Source organism: Varanus komodoensis, unplaced genomic scaffold (genome assembly GCF_004798865.1).
Source record: "Varanus komodoensis strain SLA01 unplaced genomic scaffold, ASM479886v1 scaffold54, whole genome shotgun sequence".
NCBI lineage: Eukaryota > Metazoa > Chordata > Lepidosauria > Squamata > Varanidae > Varanus > Varanus komodoensis.
In genome coordinates this window covers 4,901,114-4,922,191 of record NW_025336142.1, presented here as the reverse complement: position 1 = coordinate 4,922,191, position 21,078 = coordinate 4,901,114, and the positions used below count along the sequence as shown (strand labels likewise).

The 21,078-nt window shown below is 40.7% G+C and overlaps 1 protein-coding gene across 1 annotated transcript in view; it reads left to right on the top strand.

Annotated features, from left to right (window-relative positions):
- Positions 1 to 21,078, top strand: part of DIAPH3 (diaphanous related formin 3) — a 91,856-nt gene that overhangs the window by 2,282 nt on the left and 68,496 nt on the right. Inside the window, exons 5-18 of the mRNA XM_044448240.1 lie at positions 3,644 to 3,754; positions 4,105 to 4,223; positions 4,968 to 5,084; positions 6,157 to 6,275; positions 6,627 to 6,688; positions 9,047 to 9,115; positions 10,490 to 10,828; positions 11,838 to 11,952; positions 13,385 to 13,477; positions 14,627 to 14,721; positions 17,199 to 17,300; positions 17,989 to 18,228; positions 19,282 to 19,411; positions 19,898 to 20,022. Coding sequence (XP_044304175.1) covers positions 3,644 to 3,754; positions 4,105 to 4,223; positions 4,968 to 5,084; positions 6,157 to 6,275; positions 6,627 to 6,688; positions 9,047 to 9,115; positions 10,490 to 10,828; positions 11,838 to 11,952; positions 13,385 to 13,477; positions 14,627 to 14,721; positions 17,199 to 17,300; positions 17,989 to 18,228; positions 19,282 to 19,411; positions 19,898 to 20,022 — 1,836 coding nt within the window. The remainder of the gene's footprint in view (positions 1 to 3,643; positions 3,755 to 4,104; positions 4,224 to 4,967; positions 5,085 to 6,156; positions 6,276 to 6,626; positions 6,689 to 9,046; positions 9,116 to 10,489; positions 10,829 to 11,837; positions 11,953 to 13,384; positions 13,478 to 14,626; positions 14,722 to 17,198; positions 17,301 to 17,988; positions 18,229 to 19,281; positions 19,412 to 19,897; positions 20,023 to 21,078) is intronic.

Here is a 21,078-nt window from a genome sequence, read left to right as displayed (position 1 = left end):
GGGAAAAAGAGTAAAATACTCCTCATTCAGGGAATGGTCAGGGCAAAAAGAAAAAGAAAAAAGGATCCTGTTGTTCAGAGGTGGAAATGACTGCACCCTTTTCCTGTGAGCTAAAGTTTCTCATGCCTTTGGTTTCTTTTGGCAGCTACTGACAGCTGTCAAGAGAAGCCAAGTAAAGAAACCCCATTTCTGGAGCCTGTGGGTCAACTTCCAGTGTTGGTATCTGCTGTCCTCTGGCAGTAGGTCCTCCGCCGTTGCTCAAGTCAGGCCCTGGATTCCCACACTTGTGCAAATGTGCAGGGGGCTAGTTTCACAAATGTGGGAACAAGGAAAAGTGCCATTGGAGCACTTTGAAGACGCTGTCAGCAGCTCCTAAAACGGAGATCACAAAAACTGGCTGTCAGGCTGGTCTTCTAAGGAAAAGCAGTGTGAAGGAGGATAAACCGGTGCTGTGCCAGAATTGCTTCCAAGCACTAGTGGGAGACAACCAGCCAGTGCCCATTACGCCCGAGTGCCCAGTTGGATCCTCGTGGGGCAGCTTGTTCTGGAGGTGGTGAGGGAAGCTTGGCATGAGCTGCAGGGGATCTGCCCATTCCCTTCACCCATGATGGGGACAGGTGCTTGGGTCAGGGTGGCATGCTAGAACAAGTGACTAAACGTCAGGTTTCCTTGTTTCCCCCAAGAAATGAAGTCCTGTGAGAATTGCTCCAAGTTCCCGCAAAAATAGTTTGGGTAGCGCACTTGGATGAGTTGTCGTGTTGTGCAAACCCAGGATTAATGCACTTACTGTGCATGCTTACTTAGTGCTAAGTCCCACTGAAGTCAATGGGGCTTGCTTTCAGCTAAGCAGTTACAGGATTTTCCTATTTTATTAACAGTCCTCTCTGCTCAAGATTTGCAGCAGGAGAAGCAAGGGAATATTCTAACAAAGAAAGTAAGATTAGTAACATAGAGGAAATAAATCTAGAACAAAGGTAGACAACAGACGGAGAGAGAGAGGCATGCTAGAGAAGAAGATATCCGGGTTTTAAGTAGGTTGGAGACAGTGTGGGGGGAAAAAGGTGGATAAATAAGACAATCAGGAACTGTGGGGCGGGGAGGGGGGAGATAAATATAATATGGGGAGGAAAAGGAAGCCCGTGAGGCTTTGTGTGTGGAGTGGAGGAGGGTGAGAGGCTATTGGTGTGAGTGAGGAGAGTGCTTGCAAATTGGTTGCAGATACGGGAAGCAGAAAATCTGGTTAGCAGATGCTACAATCTAAGCACTAAAACGGCCTTGAAGTGTCATTGTTATTGCAGTCTGAATCTCCCCACACCAACACACATACATTTTGGAAATAATGAAGCAACAAGCAAGTGCTCAGAAAATGTAAAATAAAGAGAGATGAAAGAGAGGAATCAAAACACTGGGATTATGAGCTTAAGAAGGTGAGGCTGAATTAGCAGAGGAAGCAGAGGTGTTTGGAGAAGAACTAATGTCACTTTCGGGCGTGTGTAACTTGAGCCAATGATTGATTTACCATGCAACTGAAAAAGAGGGTGAAGGCAGATTAATAGGGGCAGTATTATAACAGAGCTATTTGAAATAGCTGGATAAGACTGCTAAGGAATCTTATACATATTATGGAAGGGAACTGAGGATTGTGAAGACTTAATAGAGAAAGACATGGCAAGAAAAGTGATCAAACCTTAAAGCCAAATCTGGTGAGAACTCGATGGCAGCTGAGAGCAAAGAGGGGCATCCAGTTGGTTAGCACTGCCAACCTTGTTTCGTGTAGCTGATGAACACAATCGAGAACAGGAGAGAAGCTTTGCCGAATTAGGCATGCTTGGAATAGACCCTCTGAAATCAGTGAGAGTTCAGTTAGTCATGAGATACCTTCTCTTAGGATGATAAAATCTGGATCTGACACAATGGGATGAGCTTCAGGAAGGTACCTGTGGCATGTTTTTCCACGGTTAATTTGCATCTACCTGGAACCCTCCCTTGCATGCAGTTCCATCATGTGGGTGTAGAGGAGGGCTGAAAGTGAATACTCTATGATTGTTTAAAATAGAAAAAGTACAAGTTGTTTCCTGAATCTTTCTCAGAGGACAAGTTCATTTATTTTTAAGTAGATGCTGCACATTACCGCTTTGCTCCTAGAGGCAGAAAACAGGCATAAGAGGTGTAGCTTTTCCTCTAAGAGCAGGTAAGGCCAATTAAACATGTTTTCAATCTGCTGGCGGGAAAACTGCGTGTTCGTGGCTGTGCATCCTTGGTTAGAAGAACAGTTACTTCAGACTGAAGATTGTTAGGCTTGCAATGGCTACACATGTACAGACAGTGAACAAGGAAAAGGCCTCTTCCTTCATGTTCTTCATATATATTGGATGCACTGGAAGACAACAGCTTGACTACATTTGGCCTGGGTTGTGTTTCTCTTTGTCTCACAGAATGTTGAGGTTTGTAGCTCTTGCATCTTGCCAGGTTTTTTCTGCTCTGCCCAAAGCAGCCTATCATGCGCCCTGCTCCTAATCTCCTTTCCTCTCCTGTTGCTCCAAACTTTTGCAATAAACGAGGTGTTCCATTGGCAATCTAAGGCTAGGGGCAGTCACACCTCAAATGCAAGTGCAAATAGTCTTGCTTTTCCAGCTATTCTTCCTGCTTTCCCACATGGGTGAAACTACCAAGCTATTCTGCAGCTCTGTGGCTTGACCTATTAGCATGATACTCCTAATAATGCTTACGGCTCAGCACTTAATTCTTACATCATAGGATGTTCAGGTTAGTGTTTTGAATAGCCAAGAGAAACTGGGATCTTGCAGGATAAAAATATTTATGTAGCTTAAATATTCAGGATATAAAATAATAAATGAAGACAGTTTTGACTCTTTAATTCTTCATTCTAAAACTTAAATTATGCATTCTTAAATTGTTACTTTTCTTATGATGATTGTGTGCAATTTCTTATAAAATGTAAATTTTACTGAATGGTCCTGGAATGGTTTAATGGTCTTTAATTATAATATGTAACTTTAAAGTGTGTGGTGTTATGGTTAAGAGCCAGTGTGGTGTAGTGGTTAAGAGCATGGGACTGGGACTCAGACGACCTGGGTTCTAGTCCCCGCTCAGCCATGGAGCCAACTGGGTGACTCTAGGTCAGTCACAGACTCTCAGCCCAACCTACCTCACAGGGTTGTTGTGGGGATAAGATGGAGGAGGAGAATGATGTAAGCTGCCTTGAGCCCTTTGTAGGAAAAAGGCAGGATATAAATTGCAATATAAATGTAAAATAAATATAAATAAAGTTTGGTTCAAACATCACAGAGGTAAATTATGACATACTGAATGATTATAAGTTAGCTCTGTTTTGTTTAATTCATAAAACCTTAACAAGCCAAAATGTCATGCAACAGTATTCATAGATATATTTTTAAATTGGAAATGGATTTTTTAAAATCCTACAGTTTGCTGCTAAGACATACAATCTAGGTCTAACACAGTGATACAGTTTAATATGCCCAAGTTCATAGCAATAAAATATCTAGACATATTGGCTATCAACTCAACTGTTGGAGCACCATTTGGTCTGTTTTTTCCTAAAATGTTAGCCCTTCACATTCAAAGCATGCAAAGAACATAAACATGTTATTTCTTGCAGGTAGCTTGTATGCAACTCATCAATGCACTCGTTACATCTCCTGATGATCTGGACTTCAGACTCCATATTAGGAATGAATTTATGCGCTGTGGATTGAAAGAGCAATTGCCGGTATGTGGCCTGTTGTGTGTATGTAAATGAATATTTAAATGGGAAGGTTTACCTGAGTTGAGAAGAAGCTGGACTCCTTTCTGGAATAATTTATCAAGACACAGAATGAAACGTTGCAAATAAAAATTTATTCAGAAACTAATAGCTTAAAATGAAATAAAGATAAGCAGCTGCAGTACAGTTTTGCTTTATGTTTTCTAAGTTAGTTTGGAAATATATTTTGTGTGTTTGAATACTTCATAGATTACCTAAACATATACCTTGCAATGTTAAAAATGGGGTTGCTTTAAAATAGCTTATTTTAATATGCAATTATCAATTAGGCACTATTGTATTATTTTCCACTGCAGCATTTGAAATGCATAAAGAATGATGCTTTGGATATCCAGCTCAAAGTGTTCAGTGAGCACAAAGAAGAAGATATGATTGAATTTTCTCATCGTTTAGAAGATATCAAATCTGAGTTAGAATATCCTTTGAAAGAAGACAGAGGACCCTGAAAAGTTTAGACCTGGGGTTGGTAACACACACCTCAGTTCCCTGGTTTGGTCAGATCCATGCTAAATCATGTGGACAATTAACATCTTTTGTAGCAAGTTCTCATTCTCTTGCGGTGCTTTGATCTGGAAAATGAGGCGATGCATATTCTAAGCAATACTTGGAGCAAGACATTTGTGCAAAAGGCATGTGGCTCATTTACATCCTTCCCTCAGTATAGAAGATAGAGCTATGTACCAGTAGCCACTTGGAATTCTCCACTGTAGTCATGGGAGAAGAAATTGAGGGCTCTGTTTCACTAATTTTTTTTCCAGAGGAAGGAGAAATTCTTAAAAGTGTATTGCTGTAGCACAGCTTCTTTTCCCTAGGGCTTTGGGGGGCTTTGTGTTGTCATTGTGAATGACAGCAGCAGCATCTGTTTACATGTTGGTTCCTATTTGCATCTACTACAATGCTGGCATGATGGGATAGTATTATATACAGCTCCAGGAAAGAGGTGGGATTTCCTTAAATTTTCTCATCTGAACCCAATGCAATCCTCCAAATTTTTTTCTCCTTAAAATTATTTTCAAATATAATGCCTTTTCTGATTGAGAATTGTTGGGGAAATGTGAAAAAATTTAGCAGAGACGTAATAGTAAATTCTTTTCTGAAAGCATAAAATGTTTCTGTGGCTGAGCATGGAAATAAGTTGTGTTATCCTTGACTTGGTTACTGATGCAAGTGATGTTTACAATATGGTATGGAACTCTGTGAAGGACACAAGTGCAGAAGGCTATTTTCTTTCTATCCTTCAGCATCTCTTGCTGATACGAAATGACAATTTTATACGGTAAGGAAAACTCGCACTAGCTCTTACTTGGCATTTATAATAAGTGAGAGCATAATATTGCTCGATTAATCAGAAAAGTGATCTGTTTGAAGCAGGGTGCTGCAGGAGAGCTTTGCAAATACCCTAGTCTGAAGAAAAAATGGACATGTGGACCTTAGATCAGACTGAGCCAGAAATTTCCTGGAAGCAAACAGGATGACGCTGTTGCACTTTGGTCACTTCATGAGAAGGCAGGACTCACTGGAGAAGATAATAATGTTAGGGAAATTTAAAGGTAGAAGAAGAAAAGGCCAAGTATAAGACGGATCAGTTCCATAAAAGTAACCTCTGTCTTGAATTTATGGAGCATCATGTAGCAGCTATGTATATTGGACTATAACAGAATATACTACCCTATTAAAATAATTATGCATATACTTTATTAAAGGTACACTAAATATGTATTTTTTATTTGTAGTTGACTCGTAAATTGAATGTTTCATTAAATCCTCCATTCCTTTTGCCATTGTCAGGTGGTGTTTATCCTTTCCAGGTTGTGGCATTAGTCTTTTAGCTGCCAAGGGAGTGCAAAAAATCCATTTATTGGCATTGTATTACAATTCAAGAGATGGGTGGGTCGTTTCTGATTGTTCCTGATTATGGTGAAGGGATAGGAAATGGGCCTTGGGGTTGCAGTTGCTGGTCCTTCTCAACCATGAACCCTTTTGTCAAGACTCATAATAGTTAAGTGTTATATCAATACAGCAACTTGCATCAACCAGTTTTAGGTTTGATTAGCTTTGATGACGCTTTCAAGTCTTGGTTAAAATCTCACAGATTAGGATCTGCATGTCTCATTGCATAAGGCAGGATGAGAAGCAGCACTGTGTCAGAATTTTCTAATCTTCATGAGCAGTATTTTCTGAAATGAGGGGGTTGTTTTAATTTTACCCACGTAAAATTGCTGTGACAAAGGCTTGCCTCGGGGTGGTAACAAGGTTGCAGAATTATGGTTTTTTCCACTTGCTTGCTATTTATAAAGTGATTCCATAATCAACAAATAGATGATTTCTTTCATTTCCTACTTGTGTAGACCCCTGTATTTCAAGTTAATCGAAGAGTGCATTTCACAGATAGTCTTACATCGAAATGGAGTAGACCCAGATTTTAGTTACCGTAAAAGACTGGATGTGGACTTTAGTCATCTAATGGGTATGTTTTCACATTATTGCTTCATACCAAAAGATATAGTACAGATAACATTCTGCTGTATATTGGTACCCTTAAGACTGTCTTTGTTTTCTGGGGGCTAGCGGGCCCTACCTTGACCTCAGAGTTGGGGGTGGATTGCTATACACTTTATCCTACGAAGGAGAGAAGCAAAACTTGGAAATTGAGTCTCTGTTAGATTTTCTTCCATGCATCTCAGTTGATTGAACTAAACGAGCAGCCCTTTAGGAGGGTGTCATCCATATGATGGTGGGGTCTCTTCTAAGACTGACAGGTATTGAAAGGCTTGGGAAGTCTTGGAAAACCAAACCAACCAACTTGATTTTCTACTAGATGTCTGCATTGAACACAAAGTAGAAGAGCTTAAAGAGAAGGCTTCAGGAGCTTCAAAAAAGGTTAGTAATTTTATAAAAATTCTATTTACTTATGTCTAACTTTTTATGTGCATGACTTTCAGTCTCCTGTCAAACCTTTATTAGGGCCCAGATAGATAGCCACACAATGACTGGATCTCAAACTTTGAGTTTTAACTCAGTTTATAACTATGCCATTCTCCCTATCAGCACAAGCTGGGGAAAAAATGGTTGCATGTTTTGTGCTTGTCTTTCGTTTTCCTGGCAGGGCTGCTAGAAGCTAGCAAAGATTTTGATGGGGAAAACCAACCTTTGGGCAGGTGGGTGACATTTCTTTTATTAAATTCAAAATTGAAACTGAAACCCAAATGAACAGAAAAAGTTAAAGATTTCTTACATGAGAGATGAATGCAATGCATTCACAATTAAAGTATATAAATGAATATATGCTATGTATCTCTTACATAGGTGTAAGAGGTACAATAATATACTATTATAGAAAATAATTTGTAGATTACACCTGAAAATGATCCATTCAAAAATCAAAGAGTTTAATTAAATCTTCCACTTAAGGACTTAATTAAGAGGATTCTGAAGCTGTAAAAGTGGCAAAACTGAACCAATCAGACTCTTGAGTTGCGCATGTTGCCATTCAGCCATTGCTGGCAAATCTTGCCGAGCATGCTAAGCAGAACGTGGCAATAAGTTCTCCTTACTCAGATTAAAAATCCGACTGTCCGTCCATGTACTCTGAACAAAAGTCTTTCCAATCTATAAGTCTGTATTTTCCCCTAGAGTTAATTTTGCAGGTGAAAAACTGGCTGATACAAAACAGTGTGCCACGTTTTTTGTCATAACTCTGGGGGAACATCCTGCGGTTGCTCCTAAATGCCAGGAGGTTCCGTGCATTGTGTGTGTCCGGCCCACAACCTTGCACACTGAGGTGCATTATTGCAAGTAGCATTATTTGCATATTAGACTTGTAAAAGTGTCCCATGCTTGCCTGCTTTTCATCAAAAGAAATGGCGCCCCATGGCACTGTCATGAGTTATTGCCCGTTTGAGGGCACAGCATGGAAATGGCTGGGCCGGTGCATCTAAATACTAACCTCTGAGCACGTAGGACAGAACCTTCCAGCCATTTCCTTTGCCACTTTGCCATCAAAGCCTTGCTGCTTGTCAGATCCCAGAGGGTGGCCTCGAATCCTTGCAAGCAGCGTCAAGCCTGCGTATTCCCTTGGAAAAGCAGCATCCATCTGGCCCCTGGAAGTGCCAGGGCTGGAGCTGTTGCAAAAAGTGTCGTGAATTCTGTCTTGGGCACCCACAGGCTTGGCTTTGCACAGCTCTGTCTCTGTGTGGAAGCTCATAAAAAGCAGTTGCAAGATTCATTTACGATCCATATATTTTTCCCTGGGCAAGGAACAGCTGTCTAGTGTGGCTTTGCACACATGGACCAGTGGGGCGGGGTGTGGGGGGAGACAGCTGCGCACCCCAGTGTTTCCCGGTGCCTGTGTTGTGCCTTTTGATTCAATGTCCATTTGGGAAGTTGGTTGAAGGCATTTCAAGGTCCATACCAGTAGTGACTTGAAAAATGGGAGTCTGGGTACCTGGGCTGCTCCCTCTGATAAACTCCAGAGTAGTTGTTTTATGTGAAAAGAGCTGAATTAAATTTAATTGGCTCTTTCCCAGTAGTACACTAGTAGTTAGTGGAGAATAAAGGGTAGACTCTCCTCTAAAGATTGAATCAGTTAAATTTGAGCACACAGCCATGTGCATTAATACTTTGAGTTAATTGTCTCCTATTACTTCCTCCTTTTATATCTCCTTGTTCACTTTGCTTGTGTTTAGAATTTCTCTTGTAACTGAATGTTGCTAATGGCATGTATTAATTTTTGCTCACATGCAAGTCCTATTGAATTTAGTGGGGCGTACTCCCGGTTCAGGTTGTATAGGATTCCCTCTTTGCTGACGGTGGTGGGCTGTGTTTTGCCTGGAAGGGTCAGTTATGCTTGTGGATAATATGGGGACAGCTGTAGCACTTGGTGGTAGGCGCCAGATCAAATCAAACTGAGGCCTGGATCAATTGAAGTAATGTCAGGACTTCACATCCATAGCAGCCTGGGCCTGGTATAACTGCCCCACCCCCAGACCCTTGGAAGAGCAGTGGGATTGACAAGAGACCCGAAAAGGTGTCTGAGCACAGGCGAATGCTAAGTCTACCCCACTTCGGAGCCGGAGGTCAATCTGCTGCTTCATTCTCCCTGTGCCCCACTGAGTATCACACGATCAACATATCTAGATAATACAACATGCAAACGACTTAAAACACTTGGGAGTTATGCCAACAGCTTGAGGGGGGAAAGATACTGAGATGCAAAGCACTTTCATGTTTGTGTTCTAGTTTGAAGAAGAATTTTTAGCTCATCAGGAGACAAAGGCGCAACTTCAGAAAATTGAAGCAGAATGCAAGGTAAAGGAATATTTTATTGGTAAAATGTTATGCTTATATACTATATAAATGACCCTTGAGACCAAAAATAGCAAAGCAAAAAATTGAGGGCTGTCTTTTATTCCAGGTCCAGGTTAAAAAAAAAATCTTTATATTCTTATTTTTAAAATGATCAGGATGGATAATAAAAGCAATTGTATTACAAGTTCATTTTTTTTTACTAATTATAACTTCTTACTAGTATAAACTGGTGCCAAAGTGACCAGCCGTACTGGATAATTTGCTTAGTCTTCCAACTTGAAGAGGTCTTCGATTACGTTTTGACTCTCATAGTACATTTATTCTGAGGAATATTCCTTAGTTTGTCTTCACCTTTCCTCCAATCTTGGCAACAACAAACCTTCTAACTGTATTACAATTACAGATTATTTTGCAATTTGAATAACTTTTCGCATCATATTTTCTCCTTTTGTGGAGATCCACGTTTAGGGCCAAAAAGAAGGCAATCATGCCAGTTTGCAAAACTTTCCTTATACACAGATCACATGGATATGAACCAAGGTGTATGGAAGGCAAATGTGAGCTTGAGTAAAATAGGTGCACCTTCCTTAAGTCTGCTCTAGGGTTGAGGAGATAGCAGTACAGTTTAAAATAGCTCCACATTCATATTACGTGTATGAGTAGTAACTTCAATATGGCCGCCTGTTCTTCGGGCCAGAGCAATTTATCTTGGGCATAGCCCTGGGTCAGAAATATACTAGCCTTCAGGACTCTGGGAAACACCCAAGATCAACTTCTTTTAAAATCAATGAAGCAGCATTGTTCTGCGAACTTTGAGAGTCAAGGGCGCCTACTGAAAACTTCTCTGAGTAAAAGGAAGCTTGCCGCTTACCAAGGGTCTTTGGCAGTGGTTGGACTTGCGCTCCCCATCTAGTTATTTTTTTCGCTGAAGACCCTTAATAAGCTTCACAGACCGTCTCTCTGTCCGCTACTGGAAACAAGGATGGCAGACTAGGCAGAACTGTCATTTAATCCTGTGCTTCTCATATCCAAGCTGGTAACTCAAGCATCGTTGGAGAAGATAACAGATGAAGGAGTTATCATACAGTAGTATTTTAGTCTAATCCGTAGTACATAAGGTTTTGCAGGTGACCGCAATACAAAATCTCTTTGTATGTGTTCAGAAGGAAATGGCCACAGTGCAATTGAGTCCCACGCTCTTGGTGAGCTGCGGCATTCTATTATTATTACTGGATGGAGGACAGAATTGAATCCCAAACTGGCAAACTGTCGCCCACAAAGATATCTGAATGAACTGATCATCTGCTTTCTGCACCGAATCTACAACTGATGGCTGTTGTACGGGATTTCACATTTTGCTTTCGACTGAGGGAGGTGCAAGATTTGCATTCGTTAACTCAGAGCCTTTCTTTCCAGGGTGCTGCGATGGCAGGTGCCTCTCCACGTCCATCGACTGTCGTGTCGTCTGAATTGTTACCACCGGCGGCACCTTCCAATGGAGCTCCTCCGCCCCCCCCCCCCCCCCCCCCCCCCCCCCCACCCTCCCTTCTTAATGGCCCAGGAAAGCCTCTTCCTTTTGGTATTCCTCCTCCGCCCCCACTGGGGACCTTGCCCGGAATGCCTTCCCCTCCTCCTCAAGCCCTACCCTTTGGATTGAAGCCTAAGAAGGAGTTTAAACCTGAGGTCACGATGAAAAGATTCAACTGGGCAAAGGTAAACTAAGCTTCGCATCTGGTGTCATTTTAGAAGGCGATTGCTGTTTACATGCTAAAAGCTTCCAGTCATTTGTTTTTAGAGTCACATAGTTCAACTTCTGCGCATCTCTTTAGAGCTGGTTTCTTTCCATGCCCCTATGCTTTCGATCGACCTTCTCTAGCCTGGTTAGCTGGCAATGATGGGAGTGTAGTCTGGAGGATGCTCAACCGGGAAAGGTGGGCTTCGGGAGTGCTGCCACTGGAGTCCAAAGTGCTGGTCTTCCCTGCTCTTACTGTGGTACAGTGAGGAGTAGAGACCAGGGTCAGTAGACGGCTATCGCACGCAGTGTCCCCGTCCCATGCTGCGGCTGGCTGGGGCCCAACAGCGTTACAGCGTTACAGTAAAAAGTGCTTTTTGCTTGTTCTGGGTCTGGCATGACATGGCATGGCATGGAAGGAGAACTTTCATTCTGTCAAAATAACAATTGGCAAAAGTACTTGTCCTCTGCTTTGGATGTACGCCTTCATTCCAGCCATATGCAACAAAACTCGTCCTGCTTGGGTTGAGTGACCTGAACATCAAATGATAGTAACCGTGATGATTCATAGTTGACATAGAGACCCAAGATCAGACATTAATGATCCAGGTTGGATTGACAGGTAGAAATAGGCAGAACTATGCAGTATCGGAACGGGCTGCTTCTCAAGCTGGCGCGTGCACCCAGATCTGTTCTGCTACAACTGAGTCCTTGCCATTGATGCTGCTGGGGAATGTGTGGAAATAGCACTCAATGTGCTCAGAAGAGCCAGTTATCTAGGACTCTGAGCACTAATCATTACTGAGTATACTTGAACCAGAATAAGCCAGTAGCAAAAACAACAACAACAACAACAACAACAACACTTCCTTCTAATAATTACTAATTACCTTCCATATTATGTCCATGACTTTTATAATTGTCTGTCTGTGATACATACGGTTCACATAGAGACTGAGATATTATTCCAGATTATGGTATATTCTGCAGATCGGGCCACACGACATGAATGAATCCTGCTTCTGGCTGAGGGCAAATGAGGGCAAGTATGAGAATGCTGAGCTGCTGTACAAGCTGGAACTTACGTTTTGTTGTCAAAAAAATGGTAAGTGCGAATTCTAGTCTAAATGTTTTATTATGCAATGAACTCGTTTGTTTTTGAAGGAACCATCAATTCTTAAGATTCCAGCCAGAATGGTCATTTGAGAACTAAGCTGAGCACATACTTGCATGTGGTAACAGATTTACCAGGGAAACCCATCATGTATCCAGCATGGCATTCTCCCCCCCCCCCCACCTGCCGTTGTATATACAGTGTTTAAAAATTTTACAGGGCAGTTAATCGATCAAATAGAATATAGCTATAACATCAAAAGGCCCCAAAGATGAAGGAGTGTGCATTAAGCAGATGAAGATTACTGAAGATGCCAAATGCCTTTCAAAAGTTTAGCGGTTAGTTTAATTAGAAAAGATAGCCAGTAATTTTGACTGCCTTTGTTCACTACAGTTAGGAAGATAAGTATATAATCTTATTTGTCATATCTAATCCAGTGCTGTTTACTCCATATTACTATCCTACAATAAGAGCAACAGTATGTATAATAAAATTTATTTTGTTATACATACCTACATACAACTCTTCAGGTGAATTAAAATTAGTATGTTAGTATTAGTATCTTCATTTGTTTAAATGTTTAGAAAAAATGGAAAAGGTGCACTCTAGTTATCTTGTATTAAAATATTTATAGGTAAGAACATTTTCAAATAGAACTCTTAATTTGAATATGCTATTTAAATTACATGAAGTTTGCTGTACTGTCTTTCCCCCCTAAAGTAAATGTCTCATTATTTTAGTTTTAAATATTTCATTTTTAGCTATTTGGATAAACTTTTTGAGATAGACTCTGAAAATGTTCCCAATTCAACACTTTCTAGAAAAGTAAAAATGCTCATATATGCTAAAACTAAAATGGGAGGGTCTCTGGTGGTTCTTTTAGTGTCCCTACCAGATTCTAGGCTTTGGTTAAAAAAAAGTAGCAATATAAGGGGTCTGGAAAACCTTGAACTGGAAATGACTGGGAAAATTCCACTATTGTAAAAATGATTGGTTACTGGATTCAATACTGGATTCAATACTGGATATTGAATGTATCCAGTAGTATAATGGAAAAAGTAGAAGAGATAGTATCATTCTGCTAGCCGTTCCACAGAAGTTGGCTTGGCAAAACCAGCAAGATGTGTCTGCAGGGCAGAACACATCTGGTCACAGGTAGGGGTGCCTGTGATGGTGTGGGATGAATCAGGCCTTAGCTAGCAATTGTCTGAGCAGTGCTCAGACGATTTAGTGTTTAATTCTAAAAATAGTAATGAAGAAATTTGCTAAGTGCTTCAGTTATGTAGTGGAACTTGGTTTATTTAAAAAATGCCTATTTTTATACATACATAATGTTTAAACCTCTAGAAAAGTCTTTTTTAAGAAAACGTGTTAATACTGTTAACTCTGGAGTGTGCTGACATATGACATTCTGTATTAATAGTTAAAAAAGATGAAGGTTTTGAGGAGAAGAAATCTGTTAAAAAGCGAATCAGAGAACTAAAAATTTTGGAACCAAAGGTTGCCCAAAATCTTTGTAAGTAAATGTTTTACAGTATTTAAAATACTTTGGGGAATTGGTTGATTTTAATTACTAGTTTTGATGTTCTAGATATCAAAGCTTTGCTTTTAATTCAGTTCATATTTTATAATGACAACAAAATGCTGTAAAACCATATGTTAAAGTTATGCAGTAGTAAACAAGGAATTCATCAGGTATACGAAAATAAATGGCAAATGTTTACAAATACCATGAATATATTTTTCCCTAGACTCTGAACATTACCATCTTTGTTTTCAAAACAAAAATAACTCTCTGTGCTTTCCTATGTGAATGGTTATTATTTCTGTTTTCTTTTTAAAATGAGGTGTTACTTTCTATCGCATGTTTTCCTGAGGTTCTTGTCATCTTCACTAAAGATTTAGTGCATGATCTTGCTTCTTTCAGCTGTTTCTCTCTCTCACTTTGCTCCTTCTTTTGCTTTTTCCTCTACTCATCACATCACACAGCAGCAATTTAACCATGGTGAGATTGTGCCAGATGCAGGTTATATACAAGTGACATTTTGAAGATGAAGAGGTCCTTGTTGATCAAAGGGTTACGTGATGGTTATGTGATGGTTATGTGATAGTTAGCTGACCCATGGCAGACCACGGGCTATGGAAGTGTTAAACAGTGCTTGCATAACTCTGGTCTGGTTCAGGGGCTTGAATGTGCAGTTTGTCTCCTGAGGGAGCCCTGTCTTATAAAGGGTGAAGACCAGTCTGTGTGGTTTCCTCCTGCAGCTTGTCTCTTGACGGCCACAGGAGACAATGCCGGTCATCCTTCCCTCCTCTGGGCCAGCATCCCTAGCTAGCTCCTACTACAGGCTCTCTCTTCTTGCCAGAGCACTGCTTGAAGATACAGAAAGTAGGAGCTGAAGTGAACCTGTGGAGTGCATTAGGAGTTCACTCTCTCCTCTGAACGTCATGTAGGCAAGACCCAGGCGATTCATTATAGTCCTCCCTTCCCTATCTCTTGTTTCCTAATTGAAACTCTTGAATCTCATTTAGCCTGTTGATGTGCCACCTTTCTAATGTGACCAAGCAGTCTAGTGATTTTGTGGTGTATCTGGGCAATTCAACCCAGCTGAAACGTAAAGCAAATTGCAGCCTTAAATGTTAAATGTTTTCTTTTTTTCTTCAGCTATCTTTCTAGGTTCTTTTCGGGTTCCGTATGAAGAAATAAAAATGATGATACTGGAAATAGATGAAGTCCAGCTGTCAGAATCCATGGTCCAGGTATGATGAACAGCGAGCAATTTATTTACTTACTGCATTTATTTAATCTGCCCAGTGGTCTCACATACACAGGTTTTCAGTATCAGAAACCCACTAATGCTCCTTCCTTGAATACGCAGCCTGACTCATGATTAATTCCGGCTGCATTTGCAGTAAATACAACCATCTTTCATCTGCAAAGTAGTTCAAGATGTATAGCTGAACAGCTTGGATGTCACAGGTGAATGACTCCAGATGCTGTTCAGGACTACCTGTTCTTGAAGCTCCCAGGTTCTGCATCTCTTTCTCACATTTGTAAATCTTTCTGTTGTCAGCTGGAAGCAGCTCTCCTATCACTGGAGTGTGCATGAAGAAACTTGTAACACTGTCCTGGATTTGCTTGTTAAAAAATGGCCCCTGTTGGCTTGCACTCATACTTTGCACCCTCTTGGTGTGCCCTATGTAAAGTGCAGTGCAGTTTGAAACCTCTAGAGCAAAAAGAACTAGTCTTCTCTTTCTCCCCACCCCACCCCCTTCCCCTCTTCCTTCTTTTAATTTTTCTTGGCTTGATTAGAGCTGATATGACTTGTGATCCAATTAGACAGTTCTCCATCACGAACTCCATCTTTGGAGTTAGTTTGAACAATACTACAAATGACATCTTTTTCTCAAGTGCATTTCTATGCTGCTTTATTTTGCAGACAAGAGGCAGGAAGCTATTTAAGGAAAACACATCTTAAGCAGGTTGTGGGAATAGCAGTCCTGTTGCCCCCGTGGACACAAGAGTTTTTGCATGCCCCCTTCCCAAGATACATGCCATATACTCTCCCGGCCTCACCTCTTGCAGCCACTGCAGAAAGAACCACAGTGTGTGATTTCCAGAGTTGCAAAAGCAACCTCAGATGATTTCACAGAGGTCAAAAAGGGCGAGGCATTCCAGTAGGTGAGGAGACGAGTCTGGGAAGGGCCATATCCTGTAGCCTTCCCAGCCCTGGTCCAACCACAGCAACAGACCTTCAAGGCCTGTCTAGGGTGTGGGGGATGCACAGGAAGATGGAGAAGTGACGTTTACCTCCAGGTTTTCTCCCACCTTGCTGACAGCAGCCCAGTAAGGCGCAGGTACCTGGAAATCCCCAAGAGTGGAGGCTTCCATCTAGCAGGTCACAACTTCACTGGGTTGTGCCTCTGACAAATAATATTGCAGCTTATTCAGTGCTTTGCCCAGAGAAATGCTAGGGGTGTGTGTGTGTCCCCTCCCCAATGAAATGACTTTGCTAATTTCACTGGGCAAAATTATTATGATATTTTAATGCAGTAGTTTCCTTTAAAAAAAGCCTCCATATGTCAGGCCTTGATGTGTGCCAGCTGAACCAGCCCACTACAGAATTAAAATAGATGAAGATGTCCTGCAGTCATTCTATTTTTGTTTTAATGCATATCAGGACAGGCCACCCGTTCTCTGCAACCCACCAATTTCTGCCTGCCAGCAGAGAGCGCTGCTTGTGGTACAGGGGCTTAGCACTTCCAGGGACAACTAGGAACCAGATGGAAGTCTCATCACTGGAATGGGGCCGGGCAGTGAAACTTGAGTAGGGGAATTTTGCTGGTCTGTCCCAGTCCTGAAGCAAGTGTTTCTGTTCGTTTTGGTGTATCCTGCCCTGTCTTGTAATAGCTCTGTAAGAGGCTGTTTTGGGAGTGCAATACCAGTAAAATATATTTTAATGTTAAGCTGGAGTAATTTTGAGTTTAAGCATTCACTTTATGTCCAGGCTGGACTTGAATGGGCTCCATTACATACCAGTAGCAAATTGCAGGCAAGGGCAAAGTTAGTGTAAAATTGTACCTTTCAGCTTCCTGTGTCTTTACTTTTATTTCAAGTGTACACTTTTAAAAGTTTCTGCTCCTTGTTTTATAGTGGCATCTTACAAACTAAATGCATCTAAAAGGAGTTTACTCAGATAAACAAGGGTATAACTGATGAAAGGAAAAACACAACAACTCCAGTTATACATTGCGGTAGTTATGCAACATTGTTCTGATTCCTCTATTGTAGTCTTTTCTAGATCATAAAAGCCCCGTTTTCCAGGTGGACAGTTGTCTAGTAACCCACTTAATGTTCCCCATCCTGAGGGGCGGGAACAGTACTTTCATTAGCAGCATTTGTTTAAAAGCCCCCCCCCCCACCACACACACCCTTTCATGTTCTCGTGTACGCTCTGTTCTTCCTAAAGCAAACTGGCCGTTGGGCAGTTCCTTTTGGCACTTGGCACTGTGATGCAGCAGTTTTCTGAGATTGTGGGGGGAATGAATTAATAAGCTGAATTCTGTGCTTACCTCTTGGAAGGCATAACATTTTTGTTTTCAAATGTCTAAGTTCACAGTGACGCAAAACGAACCTTTTGTATTTCTGCCGATTATACTGAATAAAGCCTCATAGAAAAACTGGCCAAGAAAACGGGAGCATAAGGTCTAATTTCATGTCTTTTCATGGTATGTAGAATTTAATAAAGCACCTTCCTGAACAAAAACAGCTCAATGAATTGTCCAATTTAAAGAGTGAATATAAGAACTTGTCTGAACCTGAGCAGTTTGCTGTGGTGGTAAGTAGCACTGCTTTTTGAAACTTTTCCTTTATGGTCACAGGGTCTTCCTGATTTCGCTGCTGTTTTAACGGTTGAAGAGCATCTGGATCTTTTTCCAGAGTGCTTTCTGAAAAACTGCATGGCGTTGATAAGTACAAGAGCAACTGGAAGGCCGTTCTCAGATGGGGCAAACAAAAGGCACTTATTTGCGAGTCAGCAGGCATTAAACTCCTCATTCAGTTGCTTCAGGCTGTCTGCATTCTAGACCTCAAGAATCATACAGACAGACCTTCATAAACGATGGCCTTTGGGAGGAGGGTGTTCTCTCCCTACGTCTCAGATAGCTTGTGAACCTTATTGCATGAGCAATTTTATTGTTCATGCGTTATGGTTTATTTACACATGTCACTTTTATACTAAGTATCTATTCAAATGTCTCAGGATAAACTCTGCTTATTATAATTCTTATCACTGAGTATTTATACTGCATTTGGTGTACGCTTTTCTGCAGTTAGCTTGATGGCTGCAATGATTCTTCATAGCGGTCATTTCCGTTGCTTGCAATACGTGCTCCCCATTCATACAGCTTTTCTGTGATGGGTATGAGGCTGCAGTTTCAAATCAGCCATACTGGTGAGCCATCCGTGAGCTTTCTCCCTGCTGAAGCATGGTTTTCAAGGAGGTTCTTCTTCCCCTTTTCAATCAGATGAGCAGTGTAAAGAAGCTGAAGCCACGGCTGAATGCAATACTGTTTAAGCTGCAGTTTGAGGAGCAGGTGAGCAACATGAAACCTGACATCCTGGCTGTCAGTGCAACCTGTGAGGAGATACAGAAGAGCAGAAGCTTCAGCCAGCTCTTGGAGCTGGTGCTGCTGACGGGAAACTACATGAACGCAGGCTCTCGGAATGCACAGGCCTTTGGATTTAACCCTTGCTCCCTATGTAAAGTGAGTGTTTTAAAGAGCTCTGGATGCTGAGTTCAGTACTCTAACCACTTCCTTTTCATATTTTCAATGTTATTTAAATTGCTTGTTCTGTTTTTTGACACTTAATCTGTTCAATAATTTGAGCATAAATACCTGTTCACTGCTCCACACCCGCTTTCAGCAGCCCTCCATTTGCTTTGAGCTAGACAAAAGTAGATTTTGAACATCAGTTTTGTGATCACCACACACTGTGCTTTGAAAGCTTCTCTTTCTACCACTAAGTAAAGCAGACAGAAAAGTGTGTTGTGGTAAACTATTATTGCTGATAATTGTCTCAACTAGGAATATTTTTATTAGTATAGCAAAATTAAAATTTGAAAAGCTGTGGTAAAGGAATATTGTTAAGGGCTCAGTCGGGCAAATAATCGGCCCCAGGTTTGCAAGTACTTCAAGGCTACATAGCCTGGAGTACCTTTAGCTCATTTTGTTTCTAGGTCTTGAAGGTTGGAATTCTTCCGGTATCGGATGTATGCATTTTGCCCATTATTTGATATTGAACCTCAATATTTGAAATAATATTTTGCAGAATCCAGTGGTACTTATCAATGCATGTGTGTTAACGTGCTTAACACTGAGCTTTTGTGCCACTCTCATATGTCCAACCAGCTGGGAGCCTTCTTTTGAATAGGTACCTAAGTGAAACAGTTGAATTTCACACTTACATGTAAAAACTAGTTTTTGACTAACAAATAATTCCATTGCTGACATTTTGTATCAAAGATCTTTGATTAGATTCACTTTAACTTCGGCAAGATTGCTGTATTGTCTGTTCTTTCCTTCATGTCCTAGGACCTGGAGTAGACATTAGCTCAAGTTCTGAATTAGAAAATGCAATTCAGATCCACAGTTTAGGATGGCCCAGGTTCTAATTTTTTCAAACTCTGTTTCAGTTTTCCACAAAACTTGTTTTTCTTGCACTGTATTTGAAAATAGAGTCACTTCAGCAATGTAAGAATTCTGCAAGATGTGATTAAAACTCATTGGTGTTTCTGAATATTGTATTACTAATTTCAGTTAAAAGATACGAAATCAGTTGATCAGAAGATAACACTGCTTCACTTTCTGGTGGAAATCTGTGAGGAGAAATATCCTGGTGTCCTTAGCTTTGTTGAAGACTTTGAGCACTTGGATAAAGCAAGTAGAGGTTTGTGTTAAAAACAGGCTCACATGTTTTGTGTTAAACTTCTCGCTTGTCATTTGTGACTAGCAATCATTCTCATGACAGTTATCTTGGTACACGTGGCACATTTTCTCAAATTGCCCCTGGAGTTTGCCCAGAGTTGACTGTCACAGAACTGTTTGTTCTCATGGTGCCTTGGTGCTGAAGTGGCCTCTAGCTGGCTTGGTACCTCAGTTGTTCACAATGTGCTATTTTCCCAAAGCCCTCACCGTGTATCTAATCTCAGCCCATGTGAACTTGCTTTCTGTTTTGAGTGGCATGATTTTTACCCGGGTGAGCTATTAACGTGATATTTCCTGATGATATGGAATAGGTTGTCTGCCATGCACTTGGTACATCTGACTTTTATAATGCACGGAAGGATATTGTACCTGCCTTCTTGCAAGATTAATCTAAACAGCATTCATCTTTTGGCACATCTGAAGTTTTAAATTATTAATATATGTTTAGTTTCTGTAGAAAACTTGGAGAAAAGTCTAAAGCAGATGGAAAGGCAGCTTAAGCAACTTGAGAAGGATTTGGAGACCTTTCCCCTTTCTGAGGATATTCATGACAAATTTGTGACAAAGATGTCCATATCCTTTTTCTGCTAAATAACTTATCTGGCTTTGTCTAAGGTTCTTTTACACTTTTCAAATGTATTTGCATAATCTTTATTCAACTTAGAACCATCATTTTTTGACAACCCTAACCTCATTTCTACCTTAAATTACTAAGAATGTAAAACAGCTTAATAAAGATTCACCTATAATTCATAATCTGGAGGTAGTACAGTCCCTTCTCCAGTGACTTTAAATTTCCTTCATATAGGCACGAAAGCACGTCACTGAATGAGAAAACACACATGAAACAATAAGATTGAAGTTACCTGGTGAAGTAAGGCAATTTTCAGCTGGAGAATGAAGGCTTTAGTTTGGAAATAAGGGAAATAGCTAGGAACTGCCTTTCCAATTGCCCATTCTGATTGTGATATTGCAACCTGAGTTGATTAGTTTATCATGCATATAAAACTTATTTCAGTTTCCTTTTTCCTCCTTTTCTCTTACTCTCTTGAATAGTATCTGCAGTCATTTCTCCAAATATATAGGAATCCTGATAATTCCCTTCAATAAACTCGACACCACGAGCGGCAGACTACAGGGTTTTTTTGATCTGAATTGTTTTTTATTTGCTTTGTAGTTTGGTAAGAACAAGTATTAGGAGCATGAAGGAAGAAAGTACCGCATTACTCACATGCCAGCAGATAGGATGAAGTGTTTTTGTTGGGCTACAGGAAGGTCTAATAATAAGCAGAAAGAACAAGTCTACCTCCACTCTAAAATGATATGGTTCACATTCCAGTTTAGCTTGCCTCCCTTGTTACTAACAAGGTTTGTATGACCTCTTCCAAGAGGGATTGATTGTCGTTGGCTATTTGAGGCCAAAGAACATATTTCCACACATATTACTTTTGTTCAGTACATTGTTTGCAGGAAATAAATGCATTCACATTTTAAAACAATTCTGCCTAAAAGTGATTCATGCCGCGTTGAAGGTTAAAATTTCTACAGTGGCAGTTGTCAAGGTTTACTGGCACTTGTGTAGCATTTCTGCATTTTAGTTTGCAAGTGTTTCTTATTGAACTTGTGGCT